Consider the following 19,437-nt stretch of genomic DNA (forward strand, 5'->3'; position numbering starts at 1 on the left):
GCGATTACTGCTGGTAAGATAAGTGCTGACTGCCCTGGTCGAGGAACTTGCTGCGGGTGATCTGCAATTGTAAAGCCAATGTCCTGTCCTGACCAATTTAGGTAGTCAATCGTTGGTGGAGGCATCTTCTCTGCCATGAACACCTGTCGCGAAATTACTTTCTGAGCCCTGTTAGATGGCCTAGCCTTCTGAATCATCGACACCGCATCATTGGAATTGGGGTCGACATATGGAGGTGGATGTGGAGCTGCCGCTATTCTCAGCTGGTGCCGATTTTCGTCCGTGATTGCGGGAGGAGGTGGTAGGTGGATCTCACTCCTAGGTCCTTGAGGATTTCGACTCGCTGCCTGAGCATTGGCTTGCCCGGCGAACCTCAACATTGCTTGAAAGTTTCGACAATCCTTCTGCAAATGTCCTGACTGCCTTTTCCCGTTATTGTCGACATAGAAGTGCATCTGACACGGGCCGTTCATCGTATCCTCGGGAGACACATACGGTCTCTGGAACCTTGGTCCACTATTTTGCATGTTGTTTCGGAAGTCATATCTATTGTCGCCTTGCTGCTCGTTGCTTCTTTGGTAGTTATCTCTATTGCTTCCTCCACTGCTTGCTCGAAAACCAGCCGATATTTGGCCAGGAGCATCATAACTCGAGAACTGCCGAAAAGAACGTCGTCTATTTTGAAAATTTCGACCACGGTCCTCTTCTGGTGACCTATGTCGCTTATTGTGAACAGCATCTTCTCCATCCGCCCACCTGTTTGCTATCTCCATCAGCGCTGATACTGTCTTTGGGTTGGTTCTTCCCAAGTCCTCGACGAAATCGCATCGCCGGATTCCTGCCACAAACGCATCTATTGCCCTCTCGTCAGATATGTTCTCTGCCGAGTTTTTAATGATGTTCCACCTCTGGATGTACTTTCTCATAGATTCGTCATGCTTTTGTCGACACGACCTCAGCTCCTCTAGTGATGCAGGCTTTTTGCAGGTGGATCTGAAGTTCTTGACGAATATGTCCTCGAAATCATCCCAACTGTCGATGGAACCCGGAGGAAGCTTCTTTATCCAAGACCTTGCAGCTCCACTTAAGTGCACTTGAATGCTCTGCATGGTTGTTGCCCTTGTTCCGCCTATCAGCTTCACCGTCTCGAGATAATCGGCCAGCCAATCCTCGGGATCTTGCAGGACATCGAATTTCTTGAAATTATCGGGTAACTTAAACCCTGAAGGCACCCGAGTTTTTCGGACCCTCCTCGTAAAACATGGTAGCCCACACATATCCTCTTCGGCTATGTCTGGAGAATGTCGATGCTCCCTTCTATTTTGTCGTGCCCTGTCTACTCTTGCTTGAATTTCTGTGTCTCTTGCTCCGCTTGTTCTCTCGGGAACTGGTGTCGCGACAGCAGGTCGTGGACTATTTTGCCTTGGTGATCCTTCGGGAGGTGAATTTACGAACGCCGCTCCCATGGCTCCAACTCCTGCCATAGCCATATTGTACAGTGCCTCTCTTGGATCTCCGGCAGGTGGTTTGGACGCGAGGATAAAAGCTTGCGTCGCCATGAACCCCGCTTCTGGTGTCTTAGGAATAATGTTCCCCCTCGTGTCTATCGACATAAAGGACATGTCGAGGTTTTGGACCAGATTCTCCCTCTCAGCTTCGGGTATGTTGTTTAAACGAGACCTTGCCCTGATGCGAGCCCCTCTGTGACTGCTTCCCGAAGTTCCTGATTGTCTAGCGCGATCTTCTGTTTTTCGAGTTCTCGCCTAGTACGCGCGAGCCTATATTGATATGCTTGTAGTTCCTCTGGTGTCGCTGTTACGGTCATCGGCTCTGTGCCATTGATAGCTCTTTCCACTCGATCCCATACTGCCTGCGGAAATCGCACCATCTCTCGCGTCGTCGTGCCGATGTATTTTGTCCCTAGGCCTCGCGTGAGATCCGCAGGATCGACGAACGGATTTCCCGCCTCGTCGAAGTTCTCTGATGTCTCTTCTTGAGGTCGACTTGGTTCTCCGATCGCGTAGATCTGATGATACTTTATTTTTTCTATTTTGTCGAGATTGGTGACACCATCGCGTAGACTGGCGAAGACCTTTCCCATAGTGATGGATTTGTCGATGAAGTCGAGACTGTCGACACTGTCAGAATCGCTGCTTATATTGGAGTCCGCAGACGACTCGAAGGACATGTCACTGAAGATCTTGGCGAGTTTTTCACTTGCCCTGGTGCTGATGAAGCGTGGCGAGGAGATTTCTTCGTCGCCTGACTCGACTGATGATGTCGAACTCGAGAAATCGGGATCGACCGCTGATAATCCCGACGAGATCGGAATTTCGAGACGATACGCTCCTTCCTTTTCGACGCGAAAGTGGAACCTTCCGAACGTCATCTCCATGGGCTCCTCCAGATACGCATATGCATCCAAACGGGAGGGCGGGTGAGGAACAAAATCGACTAGACCAGTTTCGATCTGTTTACCTCTGTCCATCGCTTTGCTTGCAGTTGATGAAGTCGACGATCTTGAACGTGCCATCGAGATCAGCTCCTTGACACCTCTAGTTCCCACAGACGGCACCAATTGACAAGGGATTTACTTATCAATGCCTACAAGTTGTAGACTAGGGTTTTGCTGGAAGTAGAGGGCAAGTAGATCTCGAAGGTTTCAGCCAAAAAGTACTCGACGAATATGAAAACTAGGGTTGCGTGAGATAATGATTCGATCCTTTCTTTGTCCCTCGACTCCCCCTTATATAGGAGGCGGAGCCGAGGGATTCGTGATACACAAGTTACAGAGTCCGGGAGGGTTTCTGACCCGTCCCGCAAGATTACAAATCTATGTTTCCTAATACAATTCTAACTTTCCTTAACTCTATCTTGGGCTTCCGGACTTCATATTCTTCGAGTCATGGGCTTTCAGTAAACCCCGGGTACTATCTTCGGCAGGCCCATTGGGGATGCCTATGTCACCGGGGCAGTTCTTACGGCGGCGGAGGTTTTTTCTGCCTCGGCGACTCCTACACGACGATGACCGCGGCCACCTCGAACGTCGCCGCCTCCGCTGAGATCCCGCAGGCTAGGGGGCGTCTGCGTCGTCGTTGTTGCCGTCGTCGCGAGGGGGAATCACCGGTAGCGACGGGCTGCACGAGCCGGCGGGGGGCGCCTCCTCGGCTTCTCCTTCGTGCTCCTCCTTGCGCGCTGCCCGGCGCGCGAAAGCTCACGGCCACTTCCGTGCCGCCCGCTTCCAAGCGCCGTCGGAGCGCACCCACCTCGCGCGGTCCGCCTCCGACCGTACCGGTGGACGCGAAGCTGGCTTCCCACCGCCAAATCAGCCCCCTCCCCTACCTACGCATCTAAAGCGACCCATTGCGATGGAGGGGTGGTGGTGGCAGCGGCGGAGCGGCGACGGCTGCGGCGGAATCGCTCGTCGGAGCAGAAGCAGGCGGGGCGGAGGGAGTGGAAGCGGCGGAGGGGAGTAGGGTTTGGAAACCGAACTCCCCTTCGTGGCCCCTTTTAATACGGGGCGGTTGCCGAGTTTCTCGGGCCCTCGAACTCGTTTTACGGGCCATGCCGCGAGTTCGGGCTCCGTTCTAGCCCAGTTTCAGCCTGAACCCGTATTTCCGCTGGAGTTTTTCGGTTTCGGCTAGTTTTGTGAATTTTGTTAGAGATGCTCTAACATCCGGCCGTCTGGCAAGGCGGCTTCTCCATGTTTCTCAGTCTCCCTATCCCGTTCTGATTGTTGCATCTAGAATTGGGGAAAATTCTAGCTAGGTCATAGATTTTAATTAATTGTTAGTTACAGATTGTTATTTTTCTGTGTAGGTAATGGCAGGGTAAAACCATGCATTCATTTTATGGAAGAAAGAGAGGTTAATGTAAAGTTAATGAAACAGAAAAATCTGAACCACGGACTGAATATTGATGGTTTATCATGTATATATTCTCTATTTCTTTTGGTTTCGAGTTGTTGCCACTTTTAATCTTGTCACATGCAGAGGCATTGAGTTGGCGGTTGTAGAACTTAGTGGAGGTTAGCCTAATGGGATCTTGTGGCTTCCGGTAACCATTCACAATGATCTCCCACATCTCCACACTGCAGCTGCGAATATGAGACTCCATAGAGGATTTCCAAAAATAAAAGTGAGTTCCATCAAAATGGGAAACATTCCCACTATGGTTTATATGAGGCATGGGTGAAGTGTTTTTGGGATAGTCATGATTGACTTCATGGAAACCTTCCGGAGGGACCGAAGTCCCACTAGTCGGGTTCTTAAGCATGGCACTCATTTGTGCCATTTGGCTTTGTACTTCATCCTCCTTCTTCTTTTTCCCAGCCTCATATGCTAAGAATCTGGATTTCATCTCCTTAAGTGAAAGGTTAGAATCTTCATCCAGGCCCTTGAATTGTTTATCCATCTCACTCTTAAGGTTGTGAAGCCCTTAAAAAGAGTCCAGGCTCTGATACCAATTCAAAGTTTAGAGATGGTAAACCTAGAGGGGGGTGAATAGGTTTCTACAAATTTTAATTATTTCTTTGCAATATTAGGCTTTGCGGAATATAAATGTGAGCCTAATGCAAACTAGGTGAGGCACCCTATATGATGATATAAGCAACTCGAACACGAAGGCTCTCACAGGCAAATATTGCTGGAATTTGGGGCATTTGGCCTTTGGCCCACGGTCCATTATCAAATTCTGAAACTCACATGGCCCATTCCAAAAATCAGTGGCAGCACTAGTGGGGGCTAAAGTTTAGTCCCACATTGCTAGTTGGGAGAGAGTTTGAGTGGTATATAAGGTGGGCTGTTCTAGTCCTAGTAAGTGAGTGAGAAGAGAGAGAGCCCTCGCGCACTCCTCCTCCTCCGCCGCCCGCCTCGCCTCGCCACGCCTCGCCTCGCCACGCCACGCCACGCCACGTCACGACGCGCCGCGGGTTGCGGGAATCTCGCCGAGCCGAGCTTATCTTTTTGCTGTTTGGGAAATTAATTGTCTAATCAATTTTGAGTCATTAACGGACGCGTTACTCAGCCGTTTTGCCTTCCGGTTTTTCTGGATCATGGCTATGCTGACTCGGACGTGGGCTGCGCCCCACGACCTTCCCGAACCTCACTACATAAGACTCTGCGCAACCCTAGCCGCCGGTACGAGACGCATACGCGACTACCTGTTTCCAGTTCATTGTGCCGACGCCTTCGTCTTCCTCATCCCGTCCGTCGGCGTGCACCGACTGCCGGGACAGTAGGCCTCCGGAACCCTGCCTCTCATGAATCTGTACGGGTGAGGGGCAATCAGGTTTTTGGGGAGCGCTCCGGCGCGACTACTCTCATCACGACGTCGTCATCGGACGACGAGTTCCTCCACACCGACAACTTCTTCCCGGACCTCAGCGACTTCTTCGGCAACCCCAACATGGGCGACAACAACGCTGCTGCGAAGTATGTGATCTTGTCGTTTCTCTTTCAATTTCTATTAGAGTTTCTTCTTCTAGTTTCTGTGGTAGATGCAATCGGTTTGTCTTGTTTAGATATGACATGTTCATCTACCTTACTAGTCTACACGATTAGTTTATCTGTTATTTCATTAGTTATGATTTATCAATTACTTATACGGATTATTTCATATGGATATTTGCTTATATTTCCAACAATCCAAAAACCTGATTTTAGGCAAATCAATTCAAGCAGCGTTGCTGCCGCTACTCGGCCTCCCCTCTTTGATGGTATGCATTACAAGAGGTGGCGCACAAAGGCAGTTCTATGGTTTACAAACCTAGGCTGTTTTAGCGCCACAGATGCTATACCTGAGGGGCCTCTCTCTGCAGAGGAGCAGGAAAAGTTTGAGAAGGTCGACGCCATGTTTAAGGCGGCCTTGTTTAGCATTCTTGGGGACAACATTGTTGACCCATACATGGCTTTCGACCGTGGTAAAGATGCGTGGGATGCGCTCGAGGCCAAATTTGGGGTCTCGGACGCTGGCACTGAACTGTATGTCATGGAGCAATACTATGACTACAGGATGACTGATGAGCGCTCCGTGGTAGAGCAGGCTCATGAGATTCAGTCCCTTGCCAAAGAACTCGAGCAGTTTAAGTGTACCTTACCGGACAAATTTGTGGCCGGTGGCATTATTGCCAAGCTTCCTCCATCGTGGAGGAACTTTGCTACTTCTCTAAAACATAAGAGACAAGAGTTTTCCGTTTCACATCTCATTGGCTCGCTTCATGTGGAAGAGAAGGCGAGAGCAAAGGACACACGCGCTCGTAGTTTTGAGGGAGGTTCTAGTGCCAATGTGGTACAGAAAAAGAACTTCCAATCTCACAAGTCTAAGAATAAGAACAATGGAAAAGGCAAGTTTGACGAGAAAAACAAAGCCTCCAACTCAACCAACTTCAAGAGGAAGACTCCTTATAAGAAGAAAGGGAACTGCCATGTTTGTGGCGCTCCTGGACATTGGGCTCCTGATTGCCCAGAACGCCATGATCAGCGTGGGAACAGTGGCAAGTCCGCAAATGTTGTTATTAGCGTTGATACTGAGATGAAGGACGCTAGGTACGGTATTTCTCCTACCGTCCTTTCAGTATGTAATTCTCCTGATTGGTGGATAGACACCGGAGCCAATACACATGTATGTTCTGATGTCTCTATGTTTTCTTCTTATCAGGTCGCAAGGACTTCCTCCGTGCTGATGAGAAACGGCTCACGTGCTTCTGTTCGTGGTGTTCGTGTGGTGGATCTAAAGTTTACTTCAGGAAAGACCATCCAGCTGAAGAATGTGCAGCACGTTCCCTCCATTAATAAGAATCTCGTTAGCGGATCGCTTTTATGTCGAGATGGCTTTAAGTTGGTTTTTTAGTCCAATAAAGTTGTAATTTCCAAGTGTGGACAATTTGTTGGAAAGTATTATGTCTGCGGAGGCTTGTTCCGCTTATCTTTGTCAGACTTATGTACTCAAATTATTAATCATGTTTGCAATGATAGTGAGTCCGATATTTGGCATTCACGACTTTGTCATATTAATTTTGGGTGCATGACTCGGCTAGCGAATATGAATATAATTCTGAAATTTTCTATTGTCAAGAAATCCAAGTGCCAAGTATGTGTGCAAGCTAAGCAACCACGTAAGTCTCATAAGACTGCGGAGGCAAGAGACTTGGCACCACTAGAGCTTATACATTCGGATCTTTGTGAAATGAATGGTGAATTGACAAAAGGAGGGAAAAGATACTTCATGACTTTAATTGATGACTCTACTCGATATTGTTATGTGTATCTCCTGAAATCTAAAGATGAAGCTCTTAATCACTTCAAAATCTTTAAAGCTGAAGCGAGAAAACCAACTTGATCGAAAGATCAAGCGGCTAAGGTCCGATCGTGGTGGAGAGTATTTTTCCAACGAGTTTGATTCTTTTTGTGCGGAACATGGTATTATCCATGAGAGGACGCCTCCCTACTCACCTCAGTCAAATGGGGTGGCCGAAAGAAAGAACCGTACTCTAACTGATTTGGTTAACGCCATGTTAGATACATCGGGTCTATCCAAGGCATGGTGGGGGGAGGCCATATTGACTGCATGTCATGCCCTAAACCGTGTCCCCACAAAGAACAAAACCATTACCCCATTTGAGGAATGGGAAAGGAAAAGGTTGAAACTTTCTTACCTACGAACTTGGGGCTGTATGGCGAAAATAAATGTGCCGATACCCAAGAAACGCAAGCTTGGACCAAAAACTGTGGATTGTGTTCTTCTGGGATATGCATTTCATAGCATTGGTTACAGATTTTTGTTAGTAAAATCTGAGGTATCCGACATGCATGTTGGTACAATTATGGAGTCGAATGATGCGACTTTCTTTGAGGACATCTTTCCTATGAAAGAAGCGTCTAGCTCATCAATTCAGGAGATGCCCAGTTCATCTACTCAGGAATTATTTCCTGAACCTACCATGGCTATAGAACACTTTGATAATCCTGTGGAGGATGACAATGAAGCTCCAAGAAGGAGCAAGAGACAGAGGACTGCAAAGTCCTTTGGACATGATTTCATTGTGTACCTCGTGGATGACACTCCCACTTCTATTTCAGAAGCCTATGCATCTCTGGATGCTAAGTACTGGAAGGAAGTTGTCCGTAGCGAGATGGATTCCATCTTAGCCAATGGAACTTGGGAAATTACTGATCGTCCTTATGGGTGCAAACCTGTAGGATGTAAATGGGTGTTCAAGAAAAAGCTTAGGCCTGATGGTACTATTGAAAAGTACAAGGCACGTCTTGTGGCCAAGGGTTATACCCGAGAAGAAGGTGAAGATTTCTTTGATACATACTCACTCGTTGCCGGACCGACCACCATTCGAGTGCTACTATCCTTGGCTGCCTCACATGGTCTTCTCGTTCATCAAATGGATGTTAAGACCGCTTTCCTAAATGGAGAGCTTGAAGAGGAAATTTATATGGAGCAGCTTCGATGGATTTGTAGTAGATGGTCAAGAAGGAAAGGTGTGTAAATTACTGAAGTCTTTGTATGGGCTTAAGCAAGCACCTAAGCGAGTGGCATGAGAAGTTTGAAAGAACTTTAACCGCTGAAGGCTTTGCTGTAAACGAAGCTGACAAGTGTGTATACTATCGCCATGGTGGGGGCGAGGGAGTTATTCTTTGTCTCTATGTCGATGACATATTGATATTCGGGACTAGCCTTATTGTGATTAAGGAGGTCAAGGAGTTCCTATCTCGTTGTTTTGAGATGAAGGACTTGGGAGTAGCTGCTGTGATCTTAAACATCAAGCTGTTGAAGGATGACGATGGTGGGATTACATTGCTTCAGTCCCACTATGTGGAAAAGATCCTGAGTCGCTTCGGGTATAGCGACTGCAAATCTTCTCCAACGCCTTATGATCCTAGTGTGATAATTCGTAAGAATAAAAGAATTGCTAGAGATCAATTGCGATATTCGCAAATCATTGGCTCGCTTATGTATTTAGCCAGCGCCACGAGGCCTGACATCTCCTTTGCTGTAAGTAAAATCAGCCGTTTTGTGTCTAGACCTGGAGATGTTCATTGGCATGCTCTTGAGAGAGTTCTGCGCTATTTGAAAGGCACTGCGAGTTACGACATTCACTATACTGGGTATCCAAGGGTACTTGAGGGTTATAGTGATGCAAATTGGATATCTGACGCTGATGAGACTAAGTCCACAAGTGGTTATTTGTTTACACTTGGAGGTGGCGCTGTTTCCTGGAAGTCTTGCAAGCAGACCATCATTACGAGGTCAACTATGGAAGCAGAACTCACATCATTAGACACAGCCACTGTTGAAGCAGAGTGGCTTCGTGAGCTCTTGCTGGACTTACCTGTGGTTGAGAAACCAATACCCGCTATTCCTATGAACTGTGATAATCAAACTGTGATCGTCAAAGTAAATAGTTCTAAGGATAATATGAAGTCATCAAGGCATGTGAAGAGGAGACCGAAAACTGTCGAGGAAAATGAGAAACTCCGGAGTTATAGCGTTGGATTATATCCATACGTCTAGAAACCTGGCAGACCCCTTCACAAAGGGACTATCACGAAATGTGATAGAAAATGCATCGAGGGGGATGGGTATGAGACCCACACTATAAGCTTCCCACGGTGGTAACCCACTCTATGTGATCGGAGATCCCGTGAATTAGAGCTGGGAGACAAGCTGTTGGTCAGCTGGGAGGAGAGTATATATCCATATAGCAATTTTACCACTCCGTAAGATGCAATACTCTCCTAATCTACATGGCAGGTTGATAATTATCTTAATGTGTTCTAAGTGGCTTATTTTAGCAGAGATGTTGTCCTGCAGAACATCTTTTGAAGAACACACCTATACGAGTCTGATTGTTAAACGTCGCAATCTATGAGAGTTGGGTGCTCTCTAGTAAACTCATGAAAGGCCCCGGAGTATGACGTATAAGCTCCAAACCGCGAGGAAGCCTCGCGGCAGCCTAGTATCGGTCTAGGCTTTGTATGAAGCTAGTGCGCGAGAAAACTTGTAGTTCAAGGCATAGTCCACTATCCAAGTTGCAATCTAGTGTAATATGAAGCTTTAAGTGGAAGTTCAACTTAACGATCGCCACAACATACCGGTATATAAAACAATGTTCCGGAAACTTATTGATGAGATGTGCCAATGAGAGTTTGTGGGGGATTGCTGGAATTTGGGGCATTTGGCCTTTGGCCCATGGCCCATTATCAAATTCTGAAACTCACATGGCCCATTCCAAAAATCAGTGGCAGCACTAGTGGGGGCTAAAGTTTAGTACCACATTGCTAGTTGGGAGAGAGTTGGAGTGGTATATAAGGTGGGTTGTTCTAGTCCTAGTAAGTGAGTGAGAAGAGAGACAACCCTCGCGCACTCCTCCTCCTCCGCCACCCGCCTCGCCTCGTCACGTCACGACGCGCCGCGGGTTGCGGGAATCTCGCCGAGCCAAGCTTATCTTTTTGTTGTTTGGGAAATTAATTGTGTAATCAATTTTGAGTCATTAATGGACGCGTTACTCAGCCGTTTTGCCTTCCGGTTTTTCTGGATCGTGGCTGTGCTGACTCAGACGTGGGCTGCGCCCCACGACCTTCCCGAACCTCACTACATAAGACATTGCGCAACCCTAGCCGCCGGTACGAGACGCATACGCGACTACCTGTTTCCAGTTCATTGCGCCGCCGCCTTCGTCTTCCTCATCCCGTCCATCGGCGTGCACCGACTGCCGGGACAGTAGGCCTCCGGAACCCTGCCTCTCGTGAACCTGTACGGGTGAGGGGCAATCAGGTTTTTGGGGAGCGCTCCGGCGCGACTACTGGCATCACGACGTCATCATCGGACGACGAGTTCCTCCACACCGACAACTTCTTCCCGGACCTCAGCGACTTCTTCGGCAACCTCAACATGGGCGACAACAATGCTACTGCGAAGTATGTGATCTTGTCGTTTCTCTTTCAGTTTCTATTAGAGTTTCTTCTTCTAGTTTCTGTGGTAGATGCAATCGGTTTGTCTTGTTTAGATATGACATGTTCATCTACCTTACTAGTTTGCACGATTAGTTTATCTGTTATTTCATTAGTTATGATTTATCAATTACTTGTACGGATTATTTCATATGGATATTTGCTTATATTTCCAACAAATATAACACAAGTAAAGAGTTCGGTTAGGGATAACCGATAGCACGTGGAGACGAGGGTTTATTCCCGTGTTCCCTTCCTTTGCAAGAAGGTACGTCATGTTTGGAAGGGTGGAGGTCCCACAAAGGATTCCCCAACGCCACGAAGGCTCACCCTATTCTCCGTAGCCTATCCCACGAAGGAATAGCTCACTCACTTGTGGTAGACTTTGAGGCAGCCTTCAAACCTTCACAATCTTGTCAGGAGCAAATCCACAGCCCAGATGCTTCCGGACCTCTTTTGCCCACCTAGGGTTTCCAAGGAACCCTAGAGAGCAAGTATCTCGATGAATACAAGGGGGAACAAGATTTGGCTCGGTGGAACTATAGATCAGGGTCTCCTCTATCTTTTCGTCGGAGGGATTCGAGTTTGGGTGGAGGAGGAGGGAGATCTGAGTCTTTTGATGTTTCTATCAATGGAGTATGAGAGAGAGAGCTCAAGAACAGTTTGTAATGTAGTGTCTGACTATTCAGAGGTAGGAGAAGGGGTATTTATATGGTCACTTGAAATCTGGCCGTTGCAACTTGTCCAGCTCAGCAATTCTTCGCGGAGCCCGGTCAACCGGGCCTGGGGCCGGGCCATCCGGTGCAGGGGCCGGTCCAACCGGGCCACTGGCTGAACCGTCCGGTCCAAACCGGGCATGGTGCCGGGCCGTGACCGGGCCAGGTCTTGGTCACGCAGTACATGCCTCTGGTTGCCACCGGAGCAGGAGCCGGTCCGCGCCGGGGTATCCGGTCCACAACCCGGTCCGACCGGGAGAGAGACCGGACCAGTCCGATCCAAACCGGGTGGCAGGCCGGGCCAGCACCGGGCGAAGGGGAAATCTCCCCTGGATGGTGCCCGGTGTGCACTGGTCCAGGGGCCGGTCGGCGCCGGGCCATCCGGTGCCAGGGCCGGTCAAACCGGACCATAGACCGGCCTGAGGCTGGAACGTCCTTCTCCATTTTTTTCGAAGTGGGGGGTCTCCCTTCACCTTCTTGTTCCATTGATACACCATTATGCCTATTTTGCTAATACCTGGGAATAATCTCATAGACGTGTATTAGTCCAAATACTCTAGAAACAGTGTCATTGTTACCAAAATAATGGATAAGGGTAAAATACCCTTACACTCCACCTCTCGACTTAGGGAATCGCAAACACCTTCACCTCCACCCCTGCCACCGCCACCCTCGCCACCGCTGGTACTCGTTGGTGATGTTCTGGGAGCGTGATGATGTCGGAGCAGAAGTGGTCTTTCGGGGAGCGCCTCCCGTACCAAGAGCTGATGAGGATCGTACACGAGCGTGCGAGGCGTCACGAGCAAGAGAAGCTGGCGGAGGAGCGGAGACAGACGAAGCTGCGGCGGAAGCTGCTGCTCCTGCAGATCTTCTTGGCCTCGCCATGGGCGATCACCCAGATGGCGAAGGGTTTGCGTCCGCAGTTGTCAGGGCAGGGGATGTTGGATCTCAGAGATGAGAATGACCCAGCGTGGGAGTTGGCGGCGCAAGGACTCGCCGATCTGGAGGCGATGATGACGTAAGGGTTGTTGTGCCGGTGTGTAACCTGCTCTCGCCGGCGACCAAGTAAGCGTTGATTCTATTTCTCTGGTTGTGTAGTAGTTGTATCAAATAAGTTGGAATTTCTGATAAATGCTACTGTGTGTGTAGTAGTTTAATGTTAAGTCTAGTCCTCTGCCTTGAATGTCATAAGTTGGAATGCCACTGATTTAGTTTATCAATATGGTTTGGGTCAAAACTGATTGTGTTTTCAGGTTTCCTCTCTGTTTGCTTTGCTGAATAATTAACCTTACATGTATAGGCGGCCAAACCTTCAAATTATTCCAACCCTAGCTACCTATGGCAAATTTGTATTAATTACATTAGATTTTATTCAGTTTATTAAGCATTATAAAGGGCACCCTTTAGCCTTCATATATGCATGATCACAGTTTACTAAGTGATTAAGAGTGCTGATTCTAGTTACAGATAGGCGTGAGAAGCTACTGATTTGACTTCTAGATGACCTTACCCTACTTAGGCCACCATTAGGTGAAACTTAACATGGAACTTCTTAGTGTAGGAGCTAAAGCAGTTGTCAGTCAACATAAGATGATGCATATGTCATCTGATCTCTTCGACGTCTAATCATATGCATGAGTCAACTCCAGCTGTGTCTACTTGCATTGGAAAGCTGATACTATATATGCCTGATCATACATGGTGCCAACGACTATTTTTCCGTTACACTTCCTAACCAAAAGTGCTAATTGCAAGTACATAACTTCCTAAACATAAATTGCAACTACATAACTTGCTGATGCCGCCCCTGGCTAGAATGGTAGAGTTCTTCTACAACCTGAATTGGAAATGACATGTTAATAGTAAATTTTAATATGTTCAATTATGTAATTAGGATAGCATGGAGGCACTCACTTTAGTTAAGTTTGCATTTCTTGCTACGTCTGTTGTGACCTAGCTCTTTGCAAGCGCCGCACTTAATTTTGTGCTTGTCGTATGATAGAGGTCTTCCATTTTTGACTTGGTCCGGTTGTCATCATGTTTGTTTTCCTAGTTTTGCTTATTTGCACTGACAAGTGATTAACTTGGCAATGCCTACAGATTGTAAACTTAGGATTTCATGAAAATAGAGAGCAAGTAGAACTCAAAGGTTGTCAGACGAACAAAGGCGTCCAACTCGAAATATTACGGTGGCTACGGTTTCACAAATCATCGATCCTCTTTTTGGCCTCGACTTCGCCTTTATATAGGAGGCGCAACCGAGGCTTTTCGTGTTACACAAGTTTATATACACCGTACCGGATTAGGCCTTTCCATATGTTGCTTACATTTTTTCCTATATTAACTCTATTTCCTTAACTCGCACGTCCTCATCTTCATGGGCCTTCAAACCTTCGAGTCCGTTGGGCCTTGAAGTCTTCGGGTACATATAAACAGGGACTAGGGACACACACACAACATGTCTTTTCGGTATACCCATGGCAGTATCCCCCAAGATTTTATTCAAGCCGTAGGATCGAGCAAAATCTCCATCTTTCATCTTTTACGACTTCTTCGAGTCCATGTAAATAATATTTTGTTCGACATCTATATTATACAGGGATATTGATAAATGAGGCTGGTTTATCTGATGGATCGGGTACCAGTTAATTGCTCTAGTGACAAATCCGCATAAATCTACTTCAAATTCAAGTCCCTGGACTCGAATCTGGAATACTGACGTAATTCAGGACGTGGCGCTTTAGGACTTATAGAAAACTGAATTCTAGCTACATTATCGGGTACCCAATGTATCTGTCGGGATTTTCTTCACATCTGCTGATGTGGATAAAGTAGGAGAGCGCATTCAGGTGCGATGTCACGCCACAGGACGGATCCTTGGGTCTTACCTTCGTGATCACTTTACAAATCACGGCATCCAGAGTTTTTATCGCGGCGGACTAATACGTCGCAAATATATCTATAATTTTTTGATGCTCTATGCTTGTTTTACACCAATTCTATTATGTTTTACTTACACAGTACGAGTTCCATTTTGTGACTTTTTTAAGATTTTGAGAAGAGTTGCTCTTTGAAGAGCACAGTATAAAATTTTACTCGGTGACTTTGGAAAAAGCTAATGCGTGCTATGGTTCAGCATAGCCCGACACAATCGCAAAACAGTCATCATCATCATGACATAAATCAGCAAAGGGAAATCCTAAGGACGTGATTAGTAGCTGCATCCGCTGCCACTTGACAATCGCTCAACCGCCGCACCGGCGCGTGAGCTCGTCGACGAAGTCGTTGAAGCCCCGTTGCGACGACCCGCCGGGCGCCGCGGCGGCCTCGAGCGTGGCCCTGACCTTCTTCACCGCCTGCCGGAGCTCCTCCCCCTCCTCCCCGGACATCACCTCGTCGATCCTCTCCGTCACCTCCTGCGCGAAGACGGCGCCCCGGTCCCCTATGGGCACGCCGACGCGCCACTCCCGCACGACGAGCCGGCGGTTGGTCAGCTGGTCGGTGAGCAGCGGGAAGCACAGCATGGGCACGCCCGCCCACACGCTCTCCAGCACGGAGTTCCAGCCGCAGTGGGTGAGGAAGCCGCCCACCGCCGCGTGGGAGAGCACCTCCACCTGGCAGCACCACGGCACCACCAGCCCGCGCCCGGCGGACGCCGCCGCGAACCCCGCCGGCAGCGGGTCCGGGTCCTCGGAGCTCACGATGTCCGGCCGCATCACCCACAGGAACCGCGCGCCGCTCGCCAGCACGCCGCCCGCGATCTCGTGCAGCTCCTGCTTGGTGATGTGCGCGTAGCTGCCGAAGGAGATGTAGAGCACGGACCCCGCCGGCTGCGCGTCCAGCCAGCCGGAGCAGTCGGACTCCGCCCACATGGACGTGGCCACCACGCTGTGGGCGAAACCGGCGGGGAAGATGGGGCCGACGGCGTAGAAGGGCTTCTTGCCGCGGAGCGCCGCGATGGTGGACGGCTCCAGCTCCTCCACGGTGTTGCAGAGGATGTAGTCGGCGTCGTGCGCCTCCTCGAAGGCCTTGAAGATGATGCGGTGCACCACGCTGCTGGTGTCCGTGTCCTGGAGGTACGACATCAGCTCGTGCGGCTCGATCGCCGGCACGCCGGGGATGTACGTGATCGTGTCCGTCCGAGGCTCTGCAACACATCCCATAAGGAATCATCAAAATGGTGTACATCTTAAAACTTTCAGTTTACATGGCAAAAATAACGGTTTTGCTAACTTTCACCTAACTGAAAATTAAGTTAGTACTCGGTTAAATTCCACACCATTTGCATTGTATCGCAATTCATGCACCTATGATTTGTAAGTTGGATTGCAACTTAGAATTTTCTAATTACATGTGGGGACGCAACTAGAAAATTCTTGCAGCTCTCAGTTTGCATGCCAAAAATTAACGGTTTTGCTAACTTTCAGCTAATTGAAAATTAAGATATTGCTCAGTTAAATTCCACACCATTCGCACTGTATCGTGATTCGTGCACCTATGATTTGTAAGTTGGATTGCAACTCAGGATTTTCCAATTACACGTGGGGACGCAACTAAAAAAAATATTGTCAGCCATTATATTTGCTACGTGATTTGTGCTAGTCATAGATTGTAATATTGAGATTTAGTGACATCATCTAACTAATTAAGAACGAAGTTAAATTCCACACCATTCGCATTGTATCGCACTTCATGCACCTATGATTTGTAAGTTGGATTGCAGCTTAGAATTTTCTAGTTACACGTGAGGATGTAACTGAAAAAATATTTTTATCCATTAGATTTGCTATGTGATTCATGCTAGTCATAGATTGTAACATTGGAATTTAGTGACATCATTTAACTAATTAATAATTAAGTTAATTCTCATTCGATCGAGAATTAGCCACACCAAAACATTAATGGTGCCTAACTGAAATATAATATGAGGCACGCTTTGCTACGTTTACTACTTCAGACTGCTCATAGTGGGAGTAACATAGCTAGTAATATCACACGTGTCAAGGCATTTTGATGACATATCATGCCAATAAATGATGAAGGAGAGTGACGTGGTAACTAGCTATGTTACCATAACATCACACACCCCCAACGCAAAATAATTCTACAACATAATAAATGACATAATGCATGATACCACATATAAGTTAGTACTCACTATGAATGTAGTAACCTAGACTAGTAACATGGCATATGTTACTAGTCTAAGTTACTCCCCACTATGACCAGCCTCATATAGAGCATTTTTAATAGTATAGCTGCCTATAAGATATTGACATGTCATCTATAATCAGTCTTATAGTCAATATGCATAATAGCTAGGTAGAAAAATACACTATTTTACTAATACATGGCCAGTGCTCACCCTAATAAAATGCCTAGAACCACGTGCTATAGTTGACTCTTACATTAGAACTTACTTACATTTTCTTTCATATTCTCTCTTATCAGTTAAATATAAATATAATATTAAAATTATTATAGTCTATTGATTAGGTCTTTTTGTACTTACTCTAAAGACACGGTTGACTTTTCTGGTTTTCATTCACTTGATATCTGTTAACCAAACCAAATAATCTCTTCTGCCTATAATATGATGCACATAATTTTTCGTGCAAGTAAAACCTAGCAAACTTGATCACGGATATAGATAATAATACGAATATCTACTATACTATACACATATGATATTAAAATATTTTTCATAATAATTTTGAAAACATTAGTTTCTCATTGTATATATTTGTATTCTCATCAATATGCATGGTTAAACTTTATGAAGTTTGATTTTGATCAAACTTAATATACAACATATTTTGGACAGGATCACATGAGGGAGTATGTTATACGGAGTATCTTCGATTATACCCTTCCATAGTTAGGGCATGTATATTTGCATATAATCAGATCAGGCCATTATGATTAGGATTGTAATTGATTACTTCCAAGCCAATCTTGTAACACTATTAATTCAAGATGACACTAGACCCACGATTGCACGATCTAAATTGTCTTTCAATTACAATACATGTCCACAAATTTTGCTTAAAGACATAGTACTATGAAATAAAAGGATTTCGCGAGACAAATATAACAATGTCATTTGTGAGAAATCATATATTTTAGTATATTATACTAGCGAGTTGATATCTATTTGGTAACATTGTTATTTTACCTAAATGCCACTATCATCATCGTCATGGTGCCTTTGGAATATTCGGATACTTTTCCTCCCGGCCAGGATCAAACCGGGTTGGTGAAGAAAACAAACATTTTAGCAGGAAAAGAAAAGACTTTTTTACCTTTGCATTTGAAGTGTCCGTGCTTGGTGAGCAGGTCCATGTGGTAGTAGAGGGCGAAGATGAGCGCCGGCTCCGTCCAGAATGAGACGTACGGCACGCCGAGCTTCCTGGCGAGCGTGGCCGGCCAGACGAAGAAGGTGTCGGCGACGAGGCAGGTGGATGCCGGGTCGACGACGATGCGGCGGAGCAGCTCCTCGACGTGCGCCGGGAGCACGTGCAGCACGCCCTCCATGAACTGGTCGTGGTTGAGCGAGCGGTCGAAGCCGAGCGGGAAGCCGTCGCCGACGAGCTCGTAGCGCACGTCGGCGCAGCGCGCGCCGGCGAAGACGTCGTAGCGGAGCGGGTCGACGCCGAGGGCGAGGGCGGTGCGCTGGTGCACGGACTCGGTGTTGACGAAGGTGACGGCGAAGCCCCGCGCCGCCAGGCGCAGCGAGAGGTGCGCCGCCGGGATGACGTGGCCCTGCATCGGGTACGGGATCACCACGGCGTGCGGCTTCTTCCGGCGGCCGTTGCCGTTGCCGTTGCCGTTGCCGTTGGCCTCGTGCGCCATGTGCGGCAATGGATCCATCTCGGAGCTCAGCTCAGCTCTCGGCTCAGGGACACTGTTGCTCAGGGAACAGTAGCTGGATCTATGGATTATATATGATGAAACGCAATGGAACAGGTCTCCCTCCCTCTCGCTCTTGGATTGGATGTTAGGCGAAATTAAAGAGCTCTCTATGACCTCGCCGAAGTGAGACGACTTTGGAGACGATGGAGAGATGCACGGCGCATGTTAGGCACCCGGATTTTCTGGCCGCCGGGCACGAGAAGCTAGCGCGGAATCCCATGTATACCAGCTAGATTTACGACACTTGACACTGTTTCTGATTTGGGGTTTTATATATGGTTTCGTTCGTGGACCTAGCCACGGGGTCTTGTCCTATGCATCCAATCAGATTCTTAACTCGTTTTTTCCATCGATTGTTTTGGTTTTTCACGTGGTAGATGGGAACGACCCCACCATCCAGTCATCCACTAGTAGATCTGGATCGAGGAGCAGAGGGACCAGTTCTTCTGCAACATGAGGAACTTTGTCGACATATTCCTTTGTGAAATCCGGTGAAAAGGTTGTGTAAAGTATCATGTTTCCTATTGGAGGCCAGATTCCTCTGAGTTATGTATGGAACATTTGGGCAAAAGTTCATATAAGTTACTAGTAAATTTAAGATGGATTCATCACCAATTGTTTTAGTAATATTGCATGTATATATTTAGTTCAGCTAAATACAGTGAGTAAATTACTCCCTCCAATCCATAGTAAGTATCGGGATTTGGTTCAAATTAGAACTAAACCCGACACTTATTATAAATCAGAGGAGTGCCAAATATTGGAGTTCATTTGCATCTATATAGTCCCATTTATAACCATTTCAGATTTATTCTATATTTTTTTCAAATAAGTTGCAGGTATATTTC

The 19,437-nt window shown here is 47.2% G+C and overlaps 1 protein-coding gene across 1 annotated transcript; it reads right to left on the minus strand.

Moving 5' to 3' along the window:
* Nucleotides 1-14,762: 14,762 nt before the first annotated feature.
* LOC124669005 (UDP-glycosyltransferase 86A1-like) lies at nucleotides 14,763-18,916 on the minus strand. Its single transcript, XM_047205809.1, has 2 exons — nucleotides 17,980-18,916; nucleotides 14,763-15,824 (listed from the first exon to the last, which is right to left on the minus strand). The coding sequence occupies exons 1-2, from the start codon at nucleotides 18,545-18,547 to the stop codon at nucleotides 14,923-14,925; spliced, it is 1,470 nt and encodes a 489-aa protein (XP_047061765.1). The 5' UTR covers nucleotides 18,548-18,916; the 3' UTR covers nucleotides 14,763-14,922.
* Between the last annotated feature and the right edge of the window lie 521 nt (nucleotides 18,917-19,437).

Source organism: Lolium rigidum, chromosome 1, assembly GCF_022539505.1.
Source record: "Lolium rigidum isolate FL_2022 chromosome 1, APGP_CSIRO_Lrig_0.1, whole genome shotgun sequence".
Taxonomy (NCBI): domain Eukaryota; kingdom Viridiplantae; phylum Streptophyta; class Magnoliopsida; order Poales; family Poaceae; genus Lolium; species Lolium rigidum.